This window comes from Hydra vulgaris, chromosome 05, assembly GCF_038396675.1.
Source record: "Hydra vulgaris chromosome 05, alternate assembly HydraT2T_AEP".
Lineage (NCBI taxonomy): Eukaryota > Metazoa > Cnidaria > Hydrozoa > Anthoathecata > Hydridae > Hydra > Hydra vulgaris.
Window position 1 is genome coordinate 26,400,946 of NC_088924.1, and position 19,852 is coordinate 26,420,797.

At 28.1% G+C, this 19,852-nt stretch overlaps 2 protein-coding genes across 3 annotated transcripts in view; one reads left to right on the forward strand and one right to left on the reverse strand.

The window, feature by feature from the left end:
• LOC136080730 (uncharacterized) overlaps window positions 1-14,641 on the reverse strand; it is a 48,500-nt gene extending 33,859 nt beyond the window's left edge. The window contains exon 1 of one of the 2 annotated variants that reach the window (XR_010638616.1): window positions 14,424-14,641. The gene's annotated coding sequence lies outside the window, so the exon portion shown is untranslated. The remainder of the gene's footprint in view (window positions 1-14,423) is intronic. The other variant, XM_065797752.1, reaches the window with a different exon arrangement.
• Window positions 14,642-15,157: 516 nt separating this feature from the next.
• Window positions 15,158-19,339, forward strand: LOC136080729 (collagen alpha-2(IX) chain-like). The gene is made up of 6 exons (XM_065797750.1): window positions 15,158-15,417; window positions 15,563-15,625; window positions 15,712-15,807; window positions 17,453-17,503; window positions 18,314-18,379; window positions 18,451-19,339. Exons 1-6 carry the CDS (start codon window positions 15,355-15,357, stop codon window positions 18,874-18,876), a joined length of 765 nt encoding a protein of 254 aa, XP_065653822.1. The 5' UTR covers window positions 15,158-15,354; the 3' UTR covers window positions 18,877-19,339.
• The last annotated feature ends 513 nt before the right edge of the window (window positions 19,340-19,852 follow it).

Sequence of the window (19,852 nt, forward strand, 5' to 3'; positions counted from 1 at the left end):
ACTATATATTTATTGTACAAGAGTTTATTCGAGCGGAAAGAACTAGTAACTGGAACCTACATATTGCTACAACAAAATGTATGCTAAAACTACTTGCCTCAACAGAGCACAATAATTATACAAAATCATTACGTTTATATTTACAATCAGTGGATGAATTAGCATGCACTCACCCAGAAGTATATAAACAGTTCCTCAATGGAGAACATACAGTAAGGCGCACTTCAAAGAGTTGGTCTGGAATATGGACTGATTTATCAATAGAACAGATATTAATGAAATCGTTAAAGGGCAAAGGAGGAGTTGTTGGCAGAGGAATTACTGAAAATGTTTTACATGTTTGGACAAGTACAATGCATAGGTAAAAATAAAATTAAATATTTATTGTTTCGTTTACTTGGAATTTGCTAATAAAATAGATATTTCCAGCAAAAACTAAATGGGGCAAATATTTACAAATATAGAAATAATATTTTTTATCAAGGTGCGCTGAAATGACAGAAGCAATAAATTCATTAACCTCGCCAAGAAACTCAAGTAAAGAACACAAAGAACTTTGTGCGGGAAGGATTAGACGTGACTCTGAAGATTTTCAAAAAATTAAATCATGGTTTGATTCTCATAGCCCATTTGATGTAAGAGAACAACTTGAGGCTCTGGACTCAGGGCTTGTAGATGAGTTTAATCAGGTGACTTGTGATTGTTCGGAAAGCATTGGTGCATCAATACTGGCACAAATGAATGATATGACATACACAGAAGTATCCTTCAAAAGGAGTAATCAACTCAAAAATCTTCAAGGACTGTACTCAAATATTAAAGTCAACAATGAAAATATATCAGTTGATCCCTTGACATTGTTTTTGCGTTTATCAGTTATCGTTGAGAAAAAAACAGAAAAAGAAATTGAAGACTACTTTTACTATGAACTAACTTCGTTCCCTATGTCACTTTTTAAAGATGGTCTTATGCGCAGTGCTCAAAAACACAAGCTGAAAAATTACCTAACAAAGCCAGTTATATCTATGCCATTTGCTCCTTATTCTTTAAAAGTTGCCGATGGTGGCGCTCTTTTATACTGCTGCAATTGGAACAAGGGTGAAATATTTGACAATATTTTTGAAAAGTACATCCAATTTCTTAATTACCTTAAAGTTAGTGTAGTAGTATTCGATGGATATGAAAATTCTACAAAAGACGTTACGCGTATAAAGCGTGGATCTTTATCACAATTTGCAGTTGAAATACATAAAAGCAATCCTTGTCCGTCTGATAGAAGTAAATTTTTCTCTAACTACGCCAACAAAAAATCATTTATCCGAATTCTAGAAGTTAGATTAAGAGAAAGAGGTTTTACTGTGTATGTGTGTCGTTCTGACGCAGATACTACAATCGTTAAAATTGCACTTAACTTTTCCAAAACAGAGCCCGTCACAATATTTGCTGATGACAGCGATATTCTTTGCCTCTTATTACACCACTGTAAATCAGTTGAATCTTTACACAAAATATATTTAAAAAGTATGACAAAAAGAGTTGATTGCCAGCGTGAATGTTATGACATTGATCAGATTATTGGCAGTACAGCAGAACATGTCATTAACAATATTCTTTTTGCGCACGCATTTACAGGTTGTGATACAACATCAGCAATTCACAATTTTGGAAAGACTTCAATTTTTAGAAAGCTTGAAGCCAAAGACTTGACAATGCAGCAAATGTTTTTTACCATGATGATAAATCGCCTGATGAGATTGGAAATGCATCAATTCGTTTCTTTCAGCTGCTACATTCCTCAACATCAAATCTACAACAAATACGAAAGCAAAAGTACGAGGAAATGATAAACTCAGATCGAGCTCACATAGACCCTTCTGTTCTTCCACCATCTCCTAGAGCTGCTTACTACTATGGATTGAGAGTATATCATCAAGTGCGTATTTGGAGATGTCTAAGTGAAATTGATCTTGACCCACTTAATTGGGGATGGAAATTAAATGGCTTTATGTACTCACCAATAGCGACAGATGAAAACGCAGGTCCAGAGGATATCCTAAAGGTTGTTCGATGTGGGTGTAAAAACTCCTGTTCGAGTCGATGTTCCTGCAGAAAGATGGGACTTCACTGCACTTCATCGTGTGCTACCTGTCACGGGATTAACTGTACAAATATTGAAAAAGTTGACGAAGAAAATGAACCAGCCCATGACCGTCACTTCTCAGATGTTTTTACATAAATTTTAATTTAATCAGAATAAGTAAGATAAACTTAATGCATAAAGATAAACTTCTTTGTAAATATTTTTTAACATGCTCTTGGTAACATTACAGAATAATTACGTTTAACAGTATTTTATATATTTTGAATATAATTGTTTTGTAAACACATCTTTAAGTCAAATTTTCAAAAAATTGGCTAAAGTAGCGTCCCCCTCTGCCTTTATACCGTACTTTTAGTTATTATTATTTCGCTTTCAGTTCATTAAACCAACTACTAATACTTAGGAGTAATAAATATAAAAATATATTACATTTACTTGCTTAAATTATAAATTCTTTTAGTAAAAAAACGTCAATTTTGGTGCTTTTCTGCTAATCTTTATGACGTCACAACTTTTTTTCCCCGAAATAAAAAAAATTACCAATTACTCATTTAAAAGAGGAAAAAATAAGCTTTCCAACGATATATAACATGTCTTTATACTAATTTTTTCTAGGTTAAGATTAAATTCTACCGGACTATAACCCCAACTTACTATTAGCTTTGTTAACAATATACTCAATATGATGTTCCCATTTTAAATCATTTGTAATTTATACACATAAGTCTCGTTCTAACAGTCTCTTTTAGATTTTTTCTAGAGGTTCCTAATTCTTCAATATTGCATTTTAGTGTGTATTTATTTTTTGGGTTATCATGACCTATGTGCATTACCTTGCATTTATCACTATTAAAGCCATTTAGTCGACCATTCGAAGAGATAGTCCAAGTCATCTTGAAATTATTATGCGAACTTTTATCATTTTTATTTATTTTTGCTATTACTTTTGTGTCATCTGCATATAATTTACCTTTGTTATTTAAACCTTGTGGTAAGTCATTGATGAAAATTACAAAAAGTAAAGGACCAAGAACTGATCCTTGCGGTACTCCGCTTTTTCTACTTTCTGCACATTTATTAAGGACTAATGGGTGAACTTTGTCACTTCCTGGAGATTTGTGATGTATAAAGTTATTCATAAATTTCTAAAGAATAAAGTGTATTGTTTTAATATAACTATAACTCATTATATTTAAAGATATAATATAAATAACAAAGTATCCACTTTAATAAAATTCTTGCCTTGCTATGCCTTTCAAAACCCATCTTCTCATATTACAGTACCAACCACAAAAATCAATGCTAATTGTCGGTATAAGCGAATTTAAAGTAGCCTTAACTTCATTGCCAGTTTTTGGAACGGCCTTATAGAAGTATAATTAGCTTAAAGACAACTAAAGTATTCCTCGATCGGGTTTAATTGCGAAGAATAAGGTGGCAAAAAGTAAACTGAAACATTGTATTGGCCGAGCAAATTGTTTACATCTCTTCGACGATGAAATGCACAATTATCCAATACTAGTACAGAATGAGGATTCGTTTGAAAATGCGATATTAAATTGTTGGTTATAAAATCACAAAAAATATTGCCATTACAGGCACTATTCACTATCTTAAAGCTTAGAATACCATTAACTGTTATAGCGGCCATTAGGCTTACATTCTTTCCACGATTTGCTGGCACTGTAACAAAACATTTTGTATTCTTTATAGAATAGCCATCTTGCTTAGAAGTATATAAGTTAAAACCTGTTTCATCTAGAAAAGTTATTGTCAGGAATCAAATTAATAGTCCTACAAAAACTTTGTTTTAAATCAACTTAAATATAAATATAAATATTATATTAAATATTATAAATATAAAACTTATAAATATAAAACTTTTATTCCATAAAAGTCTGATTCCAAACTTTAAGGTATGATAAAAAGTTTGATAATAGACTCAAAAAATTATACTTTTAAGGCACTTACAACTAACAACTAATTTACTAACGCCGTCCTTTTTTTATTATTTTTTATAGTTCTCTTCTTTGTCATGAATAAATCTCATAAATTCCAAAGTGTTATGGAGTAATTACGTAATTAAATGTTTTATATTTTCTTAAAAAATGTTTTATATTTTCTTAAAAAATGTTTTATGTTTTCTTAAAAAATGTTTTATATTTCGCATAAACCCATTAATATATTTTATATATTTTTAATTTTTTTTAAATTAATATAGGATTTTGCTTTTTAAATGTACATAAATCGAGTGACAAATAGGGATTGGCGCAATTAAATGTATATGCATTGACTGAAAAATAGGGATTGGCCCAATTGAATGTACATACATCGACTTACAAATAGGGATTGGTGCGATTAAACGTACATGATTTGGGACAGGGTTAGGGTTGTGGCCAGAGATAAATCAGAAAATGATGCACTCAGCATTTTTAATAGTTTTGCTTTACATTGTTGATAGAAACCAGGCTTTTTTAAATTCAACTTTGAAAAAGATTTTAATTATAACCGAGTATGAAAAAAATGGCGAATATTAGCGTTTTTTAGTGTAATTTTTTAAACTTCAACTGCAAATTAGAGCACTTTCTTTTGATTTCCAGACCTAATTTTAATATGATTCTTAATCAGCATAAAATTCTTTATCATAATTAGCAATAAAAAATAAAAGGAAGGGGGAGGGGAGGGGAGAAACTGCAGAAGCGCCTATCCTAACATTTTAACATTAAGTTATGGAAAACAAAAACAGTGTTCAACTTATTATAACTCAGTTATAATATATAAGTATATGGTCATGATCTATATAATAACTTTTCTTAGTTATCATTATTTATGTTAAAGTTATCAAGTTAAATTAAAGTTTTATAATTAACGTTTGAATGCAAAAGTTCATATCAATAATAATTTTATCAGTATTGTAAATATAAGTTAAGTATTATAAGTATTTACAAGTATAAGTAATGTAAGTGTAAGTTATTATTAATAATAATAACGTATATATAAATTGATATATTATTATATATATATTATTTTATATATAATAGTTATTTTATATATAATATATTACATATAATATATTATATATAATAATATATGATTATATATATTTATATATAAATAACTTATATATAAATAGTATATAACTTATACATAACATTATGATATTTTGTTAATATTACAAGCTTACAATTTTAAATCAAAGCTAAAAAATATCAATGAATAAAAAATGAGGTAGATGCATAACGATAAAGCCATTTTTTGCATTTATGTGTTAACACTTAATATTTACATCTCACGGTGGGTAAAGTTCGTTAATACCAGTCATTTTGCTTGCATAAAATATAGTAAAATCAATGGAAAAAGTGGAACTGTAAAAACGATTTAAAAGCTTTAAAATCCCTAAATATAACCTATCCATCACAACATTCGCCTGTTTGCTCTTTTAAATGTTTCTAACTAAACCAAAGTTTTGATTAAACTCGAAGCAGTTATTACCATCACTAGGCTAGTGACTAGCTGAAACAAAACTTTTTATTTTGATTATTTTAAAAATGCAAACAGTGTTTCAATGGAATAGTTACTTCATGTTTAATAGTTACTGGAACATAAGTTAAACATATATGTTAATCTTTTATAAATTTGTTTTAAAAAATATATATAAAAAAATTTTCATAATGGTAATAAATGAAATTTTAAAACAACGTCTTTTTAATGGAGTTTCAAAGTGAAAAAATACATCGAAAAAAATTTTCTCTTCAATTACAATGTAAATATAATGTATGCAAAAAATATAATGCATAAAAGTTAAATTTTTAAATTTATTTCATGCATAATACGAATTACAAATGGCAACCATCAAGTAGGTTTTGTAATGATTTTTTTAATTACCAACTTAAACCTTTTGGGAACCTTATGGGAAACCCATCAAATCCCCAGATCCTTCGGCCCTGATAAAAAACGGATAAAACCCAATCAAGCAAATTTGCTTCATTTTTTAACCATACGGGGCCCGTCAGGAAACCAAAACACATTAAAATCCCGTTCCCGTAAGCCCAGACAAAAACCATACGGTACCCGTCTGTCAATGTTGGCTGGGTATCTCTTTATAATGAAAAATAACTAATAATGAATAAGAAATTATGTTTTATTGAAATAAAAATATTTTAATAATAACAATTTTATCCAAAAAGATTGAAAAACACGCAACTAGTAAAATGAGAATTTAGAAAATTTTGAAATTTGTATAATCACAATTATATTTACTGCAGATATTTATATTACTTGCAGATATTTATATATTTTTGTGTCCAAAACAACTAAATAGAGCTATAGGTGATGGTAATTGCTTTTTTAGCGAAGTCTTCTTTATTATTTATTTAAATTGTGAGTGGTAAAACAACATGGACAACTGATGCAGAAATAATTGGAAAAGTTGACATCCCTACATAATGTCACTAACTTTTTGTAACTCATATCTTTGTCCTAATATTCTATAGAAAGATATAGATTTCTTTCTATTGCAAGTATAAAAATTGTTATTAAAAGGCACTGGGAACAAAACTTGTTTGATATCATCGCTTAAAAATCAGCAATATTACAAATAAATTATTTAAAAAAAGTTTTATGCTATTATGTGTAACTGTTAACTTATAACACAACTTTTAAAAGCGCTATATAAACATAAAACAGTTAAAGAGAGTAAAAATCTCATATAGGGAGTAAAAATCTCTTAAACGTTTTTTAATCCGTGATAAAAAAAAAGTTATCCGATTTTTACTGGGGAGTAAAACAAAAGTGGGAGTAAAAATCTCACACTGGACTTTGACTGTTGACACCCCGTTATATTCCACGCTAAACAAAATTTTTTAGTCTCTTAAAACTATTTAGATTAAAGCTTTAAAATTTAAATTTAACTTTTATAAATAAAATAAATTTGCCAAAATTGATGGTTTAGCATACAATCAGAGGCAATTTTACGGGGGTGTTCCGCCCCCCGCCTTAAAGAAGCTGATTTTCGAGTTATAGACGGGTTTTTTACAAATTCTTTTTTTAAGGAACCAGTCGGTGCTTTTTAAAGATTCAACCCCTCCCTCGTTGTATTCGTTGAATCGCCTCTGCATACAATGCCCATGGCTTCGGCCGAGGCCAAGACCAAAGCCTCGGTACATACCTACTAATAAACAATTAAATTTGTAACTCAGAAAAATAATATTAAAGTCACGGTGAAAGCATTGTAAAGAGCAAAAAGTCTTTTGTTGGAAACATTCTTTTTTTTTTCAAAAATAATAGCTTTTATTGGTTTGAATTAGTTATAAAATTGTTTGAAGCTTTAAATAAATTCTTAAAATTTATTTACTGGATTTTAGATTTTTTTTAAGTTTTTTTTTAAATGCATTTTGGTAAAAGTTAGATATTGAAATCCTAAAAAAAAAATGAGTTTAAATCTGATCCAAAAAAAAAATATTGCTTTTACTCAGTATCGTATCTGCTTTGACATTAAATGACGTAGTTTCAGATTAGAGCATGTAACCCCGTATTGATTTTCACTTCATGAATTTTGGGATTCATAACTGTCATGTCTGTTTTTTAATAATCTCAGGATTATTAAAAAAAACATTATTTACTCAAAAATACTGTTTATGTAAGCATATATATGTTTATACTTATTCAATATAAAAAATTGCTGTTTGGAGAACATTTGAAATTTGTTTTATAAATAAGAAATTATAATTGCCTTGTTTTAAAACTAAAAAACTTAAAAATAAAAAATTTTTTAAAACTAAAAAGTTTTAATTTTAAAAGCACCAACCCGGCATTTGGTTCGAAAAAGACGTCTTTTTAATATTTTTTGAACGTTCTGAACATTTTTTGAACATTTAATAGACTTTTTTTTTAGATCAAATGCCGGCTGGGAAATTTGTGCCTTTATAACTCTGCGGGAGTATCTGCTATCAAATCAGTATTGACGCGTATTAATAATATATTATACTTCTTCCAGTGAATAAAAATGTTGGCTCAACATCTAAACAGAGTAGAAGTGCGTGACCAAAGTTACGGTTTAGGTTATTGTTGAGTTAAAAAGTTACAAATCATATTAAAAGAGCAAATATTGTTTGATTTAGATGTCATCAAAAGGTTAATACCACCCAGCAAATGCATTTTTTTTAATCATTATAAATTGTCCACATACTCAGACTATTTATAAAAGTAGGAGCTAGAGACCATTTATCTAGAAATCATTTATCTAGAGACCATTTATCTTTATGATACCATATCATAAAGATAATTGTCTTGAATTTCAATCATTGTGGTCTTTTAACAAGACGTTTACACGTATTAATGGATTTTTGTAAAATATGTTAATATGATATTATCCAGTATTAAAAAATGTGTTAAACTTCCTGAGTTTAAATGTATATAACTAGTTAAACCTGCTATGTTACAAGTTGCTATGTTACAAGTTGCTTCAGGAAATAAAAAAGAGAAATAAAATTTGCTGATCCGCAAATTTTCCGACAACCTACTGACCATTATCACTAAATTTATGCCTTTTTTTTTATATCAGTACCACACTAGTTTTTTACTTGATTACAGTAAGAGTTTATTTCGATTTTACCTGTAGGGAAGATGGGGGCGCATTAATCGCCGGGGCAGTATGATCTTTTGGCTTTTACTCGTTCATTTTTGCCTTACTAGAAGTGAGGTTGCAATTTAATTAACCATTATGCTTCCCTAATTGATTATTCGTAATATTTTTTCATAAGGTTATCAGCGTCAAAAAAAATAAAGAAAATATTGTTTTTCGTCATAAAAAAACAAATAAAGTTGCTATACCAAGTGAAACAATGAAAGTAGCTGTTAATAAAGTTTTAGAAGGAACACAACTGAATGTTGTAGCACGTCAGTTTAACATAGATATTCTATCTATGTCATTCTGACTTTAAAAAGATATTGTCGTAAAAAGAGGCTTAATCCAAATGAAGCTTTCAAGCCTAACTACAACAATAGACAAGTTTTTACAGCAGAAGATGAAAAAAGTTTATCAAGTTATTTACTAATTGCATCAAAAATGAACTATGGCCTTTCAACTAGGTCAACGCGATTATTGGCATATGAATTTGCTTTAAAAAACAATAAGATATGCCCATCATCATGGATCAAAAATAAAATTGCAGGCATTGATTGGTTGCAAGGTTTTATGAAAAGACAAACCAGAGTTGTCTCTACGAACACCTGAAGCAACGAGCTTCGCTCGATCAACAGCTTTTAACAAACACACTGTAAGAGAGTTTTTTCAAAATCTTAAAACGGTAAGAAATCGATATAAATATAATCCTAACTGTATATATAATGTTGATGAAACTGGTTTAACAACCGTTCAAAAGCCGGTAAAGGTTTTAGCTGGTAGAGGAAGCAAACAAGTTGGAAGAATCACATCTGCAGAACGAGGAACATTGGTAACTGCATGTTGTGCCTCTAATGCTATTGGAAATTCCATTCCTCCATTATTTATTTTTCCTAGGGTAAAGTTTCATGATTACATGATTAAGGAAGGACCTCCTGGATGTGTGGGATTTGCAAATCCTTCTGGTTGGATGAACTCAGAAATTTTCATAGAATGGATTAAACATTTTGTTAAATATTCAAACTGTTCTCAGGAATCTCCAGTTTTGTTACTTCTCGACAGTCATGAAAGTCATATTTCTGTTAAAGGCTTGGAGCTTGCAATTCAACACGGAATTACAATGATAAGTTTTCCTCCCCATTGCAGCCATAAATTGCAGCCATTAGATAGAACTGTTTTTGGACCATTGAAAAGGTTTTACAATTCTGCATGTGATAATTGGATGGTTTCAAACCCAAGACCAATGACCATTCATGATATTGTTTCAATAGTTCGAGAACCGTATACAAAAGCTTTCTCACCATCTAATATACAGACAGGATTTAGAGTAGCTGGCATTGAGCCATTCAATTCTGAAATTTTCAAAGATGACGAATATTTACCATCATCAGTTACAGATAGAGCTGCTCCAGATACTATCACTCCTGTCAACAACATGGAATCTGAAATGATACCAGCACATGTTAATCACATAGAGTCTGAAATAACTATAGTAAATATTGAAACAAGTATTTTAAACAAAGTGTCAACAAGTGTTGCTTCTATAATCTCACCTGAGGTTTTAAAACCTTACCCAAAAGCATCTGCCAGAAAAAAAAATGTTAAAAGTAGGCAGTTAAAAACAAGCATCTTGACTGATACTCCTGTCAGAAATGAAATTCGTTTGTCAAAAGAAAAGAAAATTTTGAAGCAAACCAAAAATCAACAAAAAGTCTCCACAAAAGATAAGAAAGAAACTAAGAATTACTTGCTTAGGAATAAAAAACAATGTAAACCAAAAGCTGCTTCACAACTTGACTTTCACAAATGATGAAATATTCTTAATCAAAATATTGTACTTTTAACAAGTTTTGTAAACTTAAAAGTTGTATTCTTATTTCAGTCTTTATATTTCAGTTCTTATAAATTTCAAGTTGTTGTAAAGTTTTAAACGTATATAAAGCGGGTAGCTTATAGCTGCTGTGATTTATACATTTTTTAATTAAAAATTAGACTAGTGGGTTTAACTGCTATATTTAAAAAATAATTAAAAAATTTAGATGTATTATATGTTATACAATATTACCCTTTGACTAAATTATTTACAAGATTTAGTTATAGAAGTGTTAAACGTTTAGATAATATTACGCATATAAGATCAATGTGCCCCAAGTCGGAGATCATAGTACCCCCTAGTTTGGGGTACATTGATCTTTTGAGAGGGTTGTTTAAAAGTTAAAATTATTCATGTTTATCATTTTTTTAAATCAAAATATTTATATATTCCAAAAGCCAGATAGTTCTACATGTGTTTCGTAGTTAATAAGTTTTTACATCTCTTTCAGGTTCTGCGCAATTTTCAAAACACTGCTACGGCGATCAATGCGCCCCCATCTCCCCTACATTAAGAGTTTAGTATAATTTTAACTGTAGATTATAAACGGATTTATATTGTGAAATTAAATACCACAATGCAACTGATAATCCAAAGATTTCCGCTTTAGGAAAAATGTTTGTTTATAGAAATAAGGTGTAATTCTTTGTTTAAAAATCATATACTTCGTATCTCTACCCAGATTGATGCTGTCGGTTGACTATTTCTTCAATGGTTCAATAAATTATCTATTTAAGTAAAAAACCAATTCCTATACTTACGTCTTGATCGGCACGAGTTTCTGCTGCAACTTTACTTGCAAATTTTATTAGTTTATTTCAAATAATATTCTTATTATAATTTTTTGTTTTATTTTGTTTCTAGCAAAAATATATTTCCCAGGTGATGTTTAAAAACCTATATTTACATGTACATGCGGTACATAATTGAAAGCAAACATATAAAGTTAAATGTGGTGATGGTCCTTTCTTTTCAGCTGACGTAAGCACCAATTGGAATTATTCTAACACATGAACCATTTTAACTCATAAATTATATTAATCGAGAATTTATTTAAGACCTAAATTATATTTAACAAGAACTATTTTAATAACTGAATAACCGTTTACGAGTTTATTCCAGATCTTTTCGTTGATGAATAAAGAATAAGCAAATGAATTTTTAAACAGATTTTCAAACTTTAGTAATTTTTTAAAAATTATTATTATTAATATTATTATTTTTGAACTATTTTTATTAAAGAATTTGTAGTTTTTTGCTTTGCTTTGTAATTAAAACAAAGTTTAATAAATGTTAAAAATTATTAAATAATAAAAAAATTAATAAATAAGAAAAATAAATAACCTCTTATTTTATATTCGGTATAAATGTAGATGTAAAAATTTAATTTAATTTTTTAAAAACTTTTTATCTCCGAAAACTTAAATAATGTTTGTAATAAATTCATAAAAGATTCGAAACTAAAAAAAAGTTGAAAGTTTCTTCTTTAAAAAAAACATTTTACTCTCCTAATTTAAACTTTTTTGATAATTATTCACTATAATATAAACAGGCGCGCACGCACACACACATACATACGCGCGCGCAAGCGCGTATACACAAACACATTTATGCAAAGAATATAATGGACACGATGAAGACATAATTTATTTTATTAACGAGCACCCGAAGCACCCTCTAAGTCATTGATAATAGATAATTTACGTGAAAGAATTATTTAGAATAAAAAATTTTAATATCTATGAATAATAACTATCGTTTCAAATATTGAGTGTAATCAATAGCAGAGCGATAAAGTTTAAAGATAATCTAAAAATGTTAAATGAAGAAATATTTTGAATATTGTTAAACAATGTTTAATATGTTAAAAAAATATTTATATATAACCAAAAAATCTGTTTAGGTTATTTAATGAAAGCAATTAAACGTGGATTAGTTACTATATAATTTGATGTTCCAATTACATATGTTAAATTATGCGGTTATGTTTTCATGTAATAATACTAGAAACATTGCAGAGATGTGTGTGTACTACAATTATTTTTTAGACGGCTACTAAAGATTATATATATTTATATTATGAAAAAACGACGTTATTTTCTTTTAGTGTATTGTCAAAATAAAATGTTTAAGCCTTTATGTAAATAACGTCGTTTGACGTTAACTTTCGGTAAAAACAACTTAAAAAGTTGAAAACGGAAGAAAATGTTTTGGTTAAAAAAAAAAAAATTCCGGAATTATACGTGCTTCATTCAGTTGAACGGCTCCTAATCTTGTTTTTAAAACATCTATTGATATGTTTTTAAACAATTGATTAAAATTGCTAAGCATTCTCGATTGCTAAACTGTGCTTAAAAAAGATTTATAAACAATCTGAAAATAAATATAAGCTAAAGAATTATAAAATAAAGGTAAAAATAGACGATGAAACTTTTCTATTTTCCTCCAATATATTTTTCTTTTAAAATTTGTATGCAGTGTTCGAAGCAAGGAAAATGGAGCGGGATGGTTTTTAGTAACTTCAAAATATCGCTATGTCCAATAATTGCTAAGTTAAATGAAATATAAAAAATAACGAGATAATTAATATCTTTTATAAAAATGGCAGGGTGGCATCCTACCTCATCCTGTCTTCTTTAGACCACTTCAATGCAGATCGCTTGTGTAAGCAGGTTTAAAAATACACATATGCTTTTTATACTTGTTTGGCACTCACTTTTATCTCTGTAAACTTTTATCTCTGTAAACCGGTCAATGCATATTTTTTAATAATTATGGAATTCTAGTGATATATATAAATGTTGTGGTGGTGAAAGTGCAAAAGCCTTGTTTAATGTCGAGAGTTCTGACAATCAAACTGAAACGTTCAAAATATTCTCTGCAAAGATATGTTTTCCGCCAAGACTCTATTTTAAGAGTATAGAACTTAAGAGTTGCAATAAATGTTAAAATCTTATTTTGGGGTACATTCATTCAAAATTCTTCTTTATATTTTGGGATTCTTCTTAATAGATAATATTTACTTTGGACTTCAGCATAATTAAGACTTCAGCATAATATCAGCATAATTAAGATTAAATATAATTTAAAAAAAATGCATAGGCTTTGGTAAAAATACATTTAATATAAAATATTATATAAAACTTTTAAGTATTTTTTTTTATGACAAAAATTAGTAAAATAAGAAGCGCGTACTATGTAAGATCGATAATTTTTAAAACATCGTCTTTATACATCAATATGAGATTTTAAAAATTTGCAGCTTTCTTTTGTCAGTAATTTAAAATCTTTAGCACCAAATAATTTGCTGCTATTTGAGACATTGCTCTTTACATATATCTTTAAATATACTATGTATATATATACATCTATAAATATACATGTTTAAAGTATGTTATATAAAACATTTATTTAATTTGTAATATAAAAATATGTATTATAAAGCATATATTTAAATATAATATATTTTAAATATATGCTAATATATTTGAAAAAATATTATCACCTAAATCACATTATGATTTAGGTGCTAATATTTTTGATAGGTTAAAACAATTAATAGAAAAAGCTCCAACAAATAGAAATATAGCCTTACATAGAAGCAAAATTAGTTTCTACGTAAAGCAATTCAGTTTAATGAGGATATGTTTCAAATTTAAAGATTGTCATAAATTTAGAAGCTCAGGGCGATAGATAGGATTTCAGTGACCTCCAGCCATGGATTTATAAACTTGTATGTAAAAATAATAGTTAAAAATAAGTTTTTTTAATAAAACCTTTATTAAAGTTATTCAAAATGAAAATTTAAAAAAATTGAATATACTAACTTTATGCAATTTTATGCACAAAAAAAAACGACCCACGCTAAGTAGCCTTCTGACCGCTAGGTACTCTTCCGGTATTTTTAATGCAATATTTTCATTGTGTTTATAATTCAATTTGTGTGTGAATGAACATCTCGAAGAAAATTTAACTTTTGCGTAAACAATTTCTTGTAAACAATTAATTAGTATTCAAGGATGTTCCGTTGCATGTTTTAGAATACGCATATTTTATAATGCTGTTACTTTGCATATTTTAGAATACGCATATTTTATAATGCTGTTACTTTGCATATTTTAGAATACGCATATTTTATAATGCTGTTACGACTCGTTCTAAAAATTACTATAAGCACAATGCTTAACAATGTAAAAATAATACTAATTAAATAAAATCGTTCTCTTAAAAAAAAAGAAGTTAAATAATCCTAATTTATACAAAACGTTTATGTAGTATTTTTATTGCATAATTATAAATGATTTTTAGTGAAAAAAATTTCAATAGATTACCTTTCGACCTGCATCATTTAATTTTTTTTTAATCGATGGGTGCCAGTAAGAGCGTTGTTCCGTTTCTATGGTTCATAATTATTATTTATAAAAATTTTCAATCTTAAGGAATGCTTGGATTACTCTAGATAAATAGCGACCTGCCTTGGTAACAGGAAGTCTCATTTTAATTTGCTACAGGGTGCTATTAAGTTTTTCTAAAAAGTAGCGTACTGTACTTTGTAAGGAGTTAATTATAATAACATACCAAACTTTTTAAATGTAAAAACAAGAATCAGTCTAGTATGGATATTTTGTAGTAATCGTGTACATCATAATCTTTAATTTATTTAAAAAAAGTTTTTATCATACTGTCAACGATATTCTTAGATTAATACAGCTTTTACTATTTACTGCTCTTTACTAGTTTGACTGAAAATAACTTAAAATGGCATATTGTGTTTCCATACTTATATTATTCATTACAAGCGTTCTAGCTGAAAATAAAAACGTAAGTTATAAACGATTAAGTTAGTCGTGATTGTTTTCTATTTTTTTTGTTTCGTTAATAGTTTAAAGTTACGCCATACATCGCTTATGATTTGCAATAAATCGCTTATGATTAATTTTATTACAAAAACATTAATTTTTTTTAGTGTGTGGTTAAACTAGATTCAAAAGCTGGTTATTATGTCAAATGCAGCGGTACTGCTTCAGACGTAAGAATTTTTCTTTTTTTTAAAAAAAAAAAATTGCAATTCACACTGTTGAGAACCGTTGATTGATACTTTAATTTTTAAATTAGGAACCAAGCCTAGAAAAAACAATGTCGGAACAGAAACCTGTTAGAAGTGGAAAAAAAGTCGGTCCTCCTGGACCACCTGGAATGAAAGGCGCAAACGTAAGCTATTCATTTTATTTTCTTAACTTTAATTGTATAAGTGATGATAACTAAATTTTAACTTTATATATATATGAAGGGCTTATTGTGAAACAATGAAAGCTACACTTTTTTCAAAAATGAGTTATTATCAGTTTTATAATCATAAATAGTATATGCAATAGCCAAAAAGATATTAAGGCATAATTCTTAAAATTGGAGTTATTAATATAAAATCATCTTACTGTAAGCACTGGTTTTATAGATTTAAATAAAACTTAAAAGTAATTTTTCTCAAATAATTGTTTTTGTGGCTTGTCATTGCTTCACAATAAGCCCTTTAAATATATATATATATATATATATATATATATATATATATATATATATATATATATATATATATATATATATATATATATATATATTTATATATATATATGTATATGTATATATATATATATATATATATATATATATATATATATATATATATATATATACATATATGTATATGTATATATATATATATATATATATATATATATATATATATATATATATATATATATATATATATATAAATATATATATATATATATATATATATATATATATATATATATATATATACATATACATATATATATGTGTGTGTGTGTGTGTACACACAAAGGCAATTCTACGAGTAAAATGAGGGGGGGGGAGGGTGAATCCTTAAAAAGTACCGACTGGCTTCTAAAAAAAAAAAGGTCCTCTAACTAAAATTTACCTGGCTGAGTTGTATCAAGTAGCCGTATATATATAATAAGTCTATAAATTAAAACATATAAAAAATTACTACACAATCTACGAACTGTTCCAAACCATATTACATCAAGACACAAGTTTTATTAAAAGACATTTAACAAGTTTATTTGTATTGTAACATTCTTGCTGTTAGTATATATATATATATATATATATTTTTCGTTAAAATTTGAATGTTAATTATTTTTTTAAAAGTTTGATTAATCTTGTTTCACTGAATGAATTGAAAGCCAGCATATTTACCTTTTTTTTGGATCCATTTGAGCGCTTTGATTTTATTATTAAATAGCTTAGATAATTAAATTCGTATTATTAACTTACATTTTTTTAAATTATTACTGGGTTTGTTAAATTTGAATAATTAACAAACCCAGTTAGTTATTCAAATTTAACAGTTTGAAACAAATTATACGACCGCACATTTACTTGGTTTGGATCTATTTGGCTGCAGTGATTAAATGCGTGGAACACATCATTTAACAGATTAGATTCTTCTTATTAGAATAAGCCGAGGCAATTCGGTTAGAGAAATTGCCTCAGAATTAAGAGGTTTAAAGTATAATGCCTGCTCTAGCCACAGAAGCTTCATCGGTAAGGAAGACGGTGTGAGTTTTCTTGTTAAACGCTCTTTTTTCCTTGTTTTTTTTTTTTTTTGCGGTGCTCTGTAATAAGATCGTTAGTGACCTTTGGATCGCTTTAGTAACCTAGAATAATGATAATAAATAAATGCAATTACATTTTTTTATTGCGTAACTGTACATGGGAAAAGAGTAAAATTTAAATGCATTGGTTTAATTGTAAGTAAATATATGTTTAATACAAACTTTTTTCACTATTGTACAATTATTATTTTTAGGGAAAAAATGGATTGAATGGTGCCAAAGGAGATGAAGGACCTATTGGGCCGGTAAATAATTTTTTTAACTTATATTTCAACACCATATGATCGGCTACCCTATCATTATAGTTGTTACTTGCAAGTATTCTGTTCCCAACATTGTTATGGTGTAAATGTGAATATTATTTTCTTAATTTTATTTAATAACAAAAACTAAATTATTTACTAAAACATTCTACATCATTTAAATCTTACTAAAATTAATTATCCTGCACAACCACACTCTTTCTTGATCTTGAAATACCTTGTTGTTTAATATAATTACTAAGCCTGGTGCTTCTTGTTTTTATTCTTTATAATATTCAATCCAACTTAACTTTATGTTAAGTTGGATTGAGTATTATAAAGAATAAAAATAATTGATTGAATAATATGAAGAATTGCCAAATAATTACCTAAACAATGGGGTAATTATTTGGCAATAACTTAGCAGTAAGCAGATGCCTGATAATTTTGTGTTTTGTCTAGTCTGATTTTTTTATTCTATAGTCAAATAGTCAAGAATACTTGATTTGTTATGTCACTGAGTACTTTGAAAAATGAACTTATACATTTACATTTTCTCAACTTTTACGCAATTATTATATTAAACGCCTTAAGTACTTTATGAGATAAGGAAATCATAAATTTATATATTTGTTAATTACACAAAGGTTCTATTTTAAAACCTTAAAAATAAATATTTAAAAAGTTAGTACATGAAGACATTTTGAATTGTAGATATAAATATCAATTACTGAGAAGTTGCTAAAATAAAGACAAGGGTCCATGGCTTAATACATTGCACTGTTTTACCTATTTATACAATTTCTTTTTAAGGTTGGTCCACCAGGACTACCTGGACCTAGAGGTTTAATGGGGTTTCCTGGAATAAAAGGAGATCAGGTAAAAATACTTTTAGTTCATATAGCACATTACCTTATTTAGCATAAAATTTATTGTTTGTTTCTATTTAGGGCCTTATTGGAAATCCTGGTGCTCCAGGTGAACCTGGTTTACCTGGAAATTGCATAGCCTCTGAAAAAGTTGAAAACAAAGATAAATACATTTGTACGCAAGGTCCACGTGGGCCACAAGGTATTCAAGGTTATCCAGGAGTTCAAGGTGAAAGAGGATTACAAGGAGCCCCAGGAAATAACGGAGAAAAAGGAGAAAAAGGTGAAAGAGGAAGAATGGGAGCTGTTGGAATGCCGGGACTACCGGGATCAGTTGGAGCTATAAAGTGTGAATCAAATTACACACCGTGGGGGGCCAGGTATTTAGAGGAAAGAAGCTCACTTGAAGAAATTATGTGTCCATATGGAAACTTTTTACAAGGATTCAAACTGGAGACCGATAGTTTAAGAGAAAGATACAAGTACGTTTGTTGCGAAATTTCATAGTGTGCTTGAATTTTTAATTACGTGGTCTTACCAAAAATATGGAGAAAAAGGAAATACTTTATACATGCAACTAAGAAATTGCTTTATAGAGTTAGCTGCGAAACCTACTGTAAAAGAAAAGAGGGAGTGAAAAAACTATTCTTGATTCATACATTTTAATTTACCCAAAAATTGAAGAATAACAACTTTATATATTTAAATCACTTTTTTTAAAACAGAAACAGTTAATAAATAGAAGAAAATAAAGAATAAACAGCTCGTCAATTTTATATAAATCTTTTTTGAATTAGTGATAGAAAGTATTGCAGTTAATATGGTGTATTATTTTGTAACAATCAAGATTAATCAGAGCAATCAAGACAGAGTCATATGTATATATAAACCTTAGTATTATTGTTTTTAAATTTAAAAAAATATTAATTTATTAATGTAGTATTTTGAAAAGAAATATAAATTTTAGAAATATTTATTGTATCTTTTGTTAGAGTTTCAAACTAAATCTTTGATACTTCTTTGAAGTTATTTTAAAATCACTTAACATATTTTCTTGCATTTAACTCTTACTTCTTTACCAGTGATCCACGACGGATCCAGAAGGGTATGGAGTATGCAATCCCCCACCACACCCTCTCCAGAATCTGAAAGTTCAAAAAGTATCTTAGAATTTGAGGTTTGTTTCTTTTTCGTGAGCGTCGTTTACCTTTTATTAATGGACAAGTAAACGTGAACTGCCACCTTTTTGCGTTTGCGTAGATACATTTGTTGACCCTCCTCTTCCCCATATGCACTTGTACGCAAATTACTTAACTTGGAATACCCACCCTCACCCCTCGTTGAATACGTAATATACGGATTGCCCCTTAGGAGACGTAAATGGGATACAAAATACAAAAATTCGACATTTACAATTTGATAAAATTTTTGTGTACTATTCTCATTTAGACTTATATTCATCGATAAATTTCAAGTTTCATAT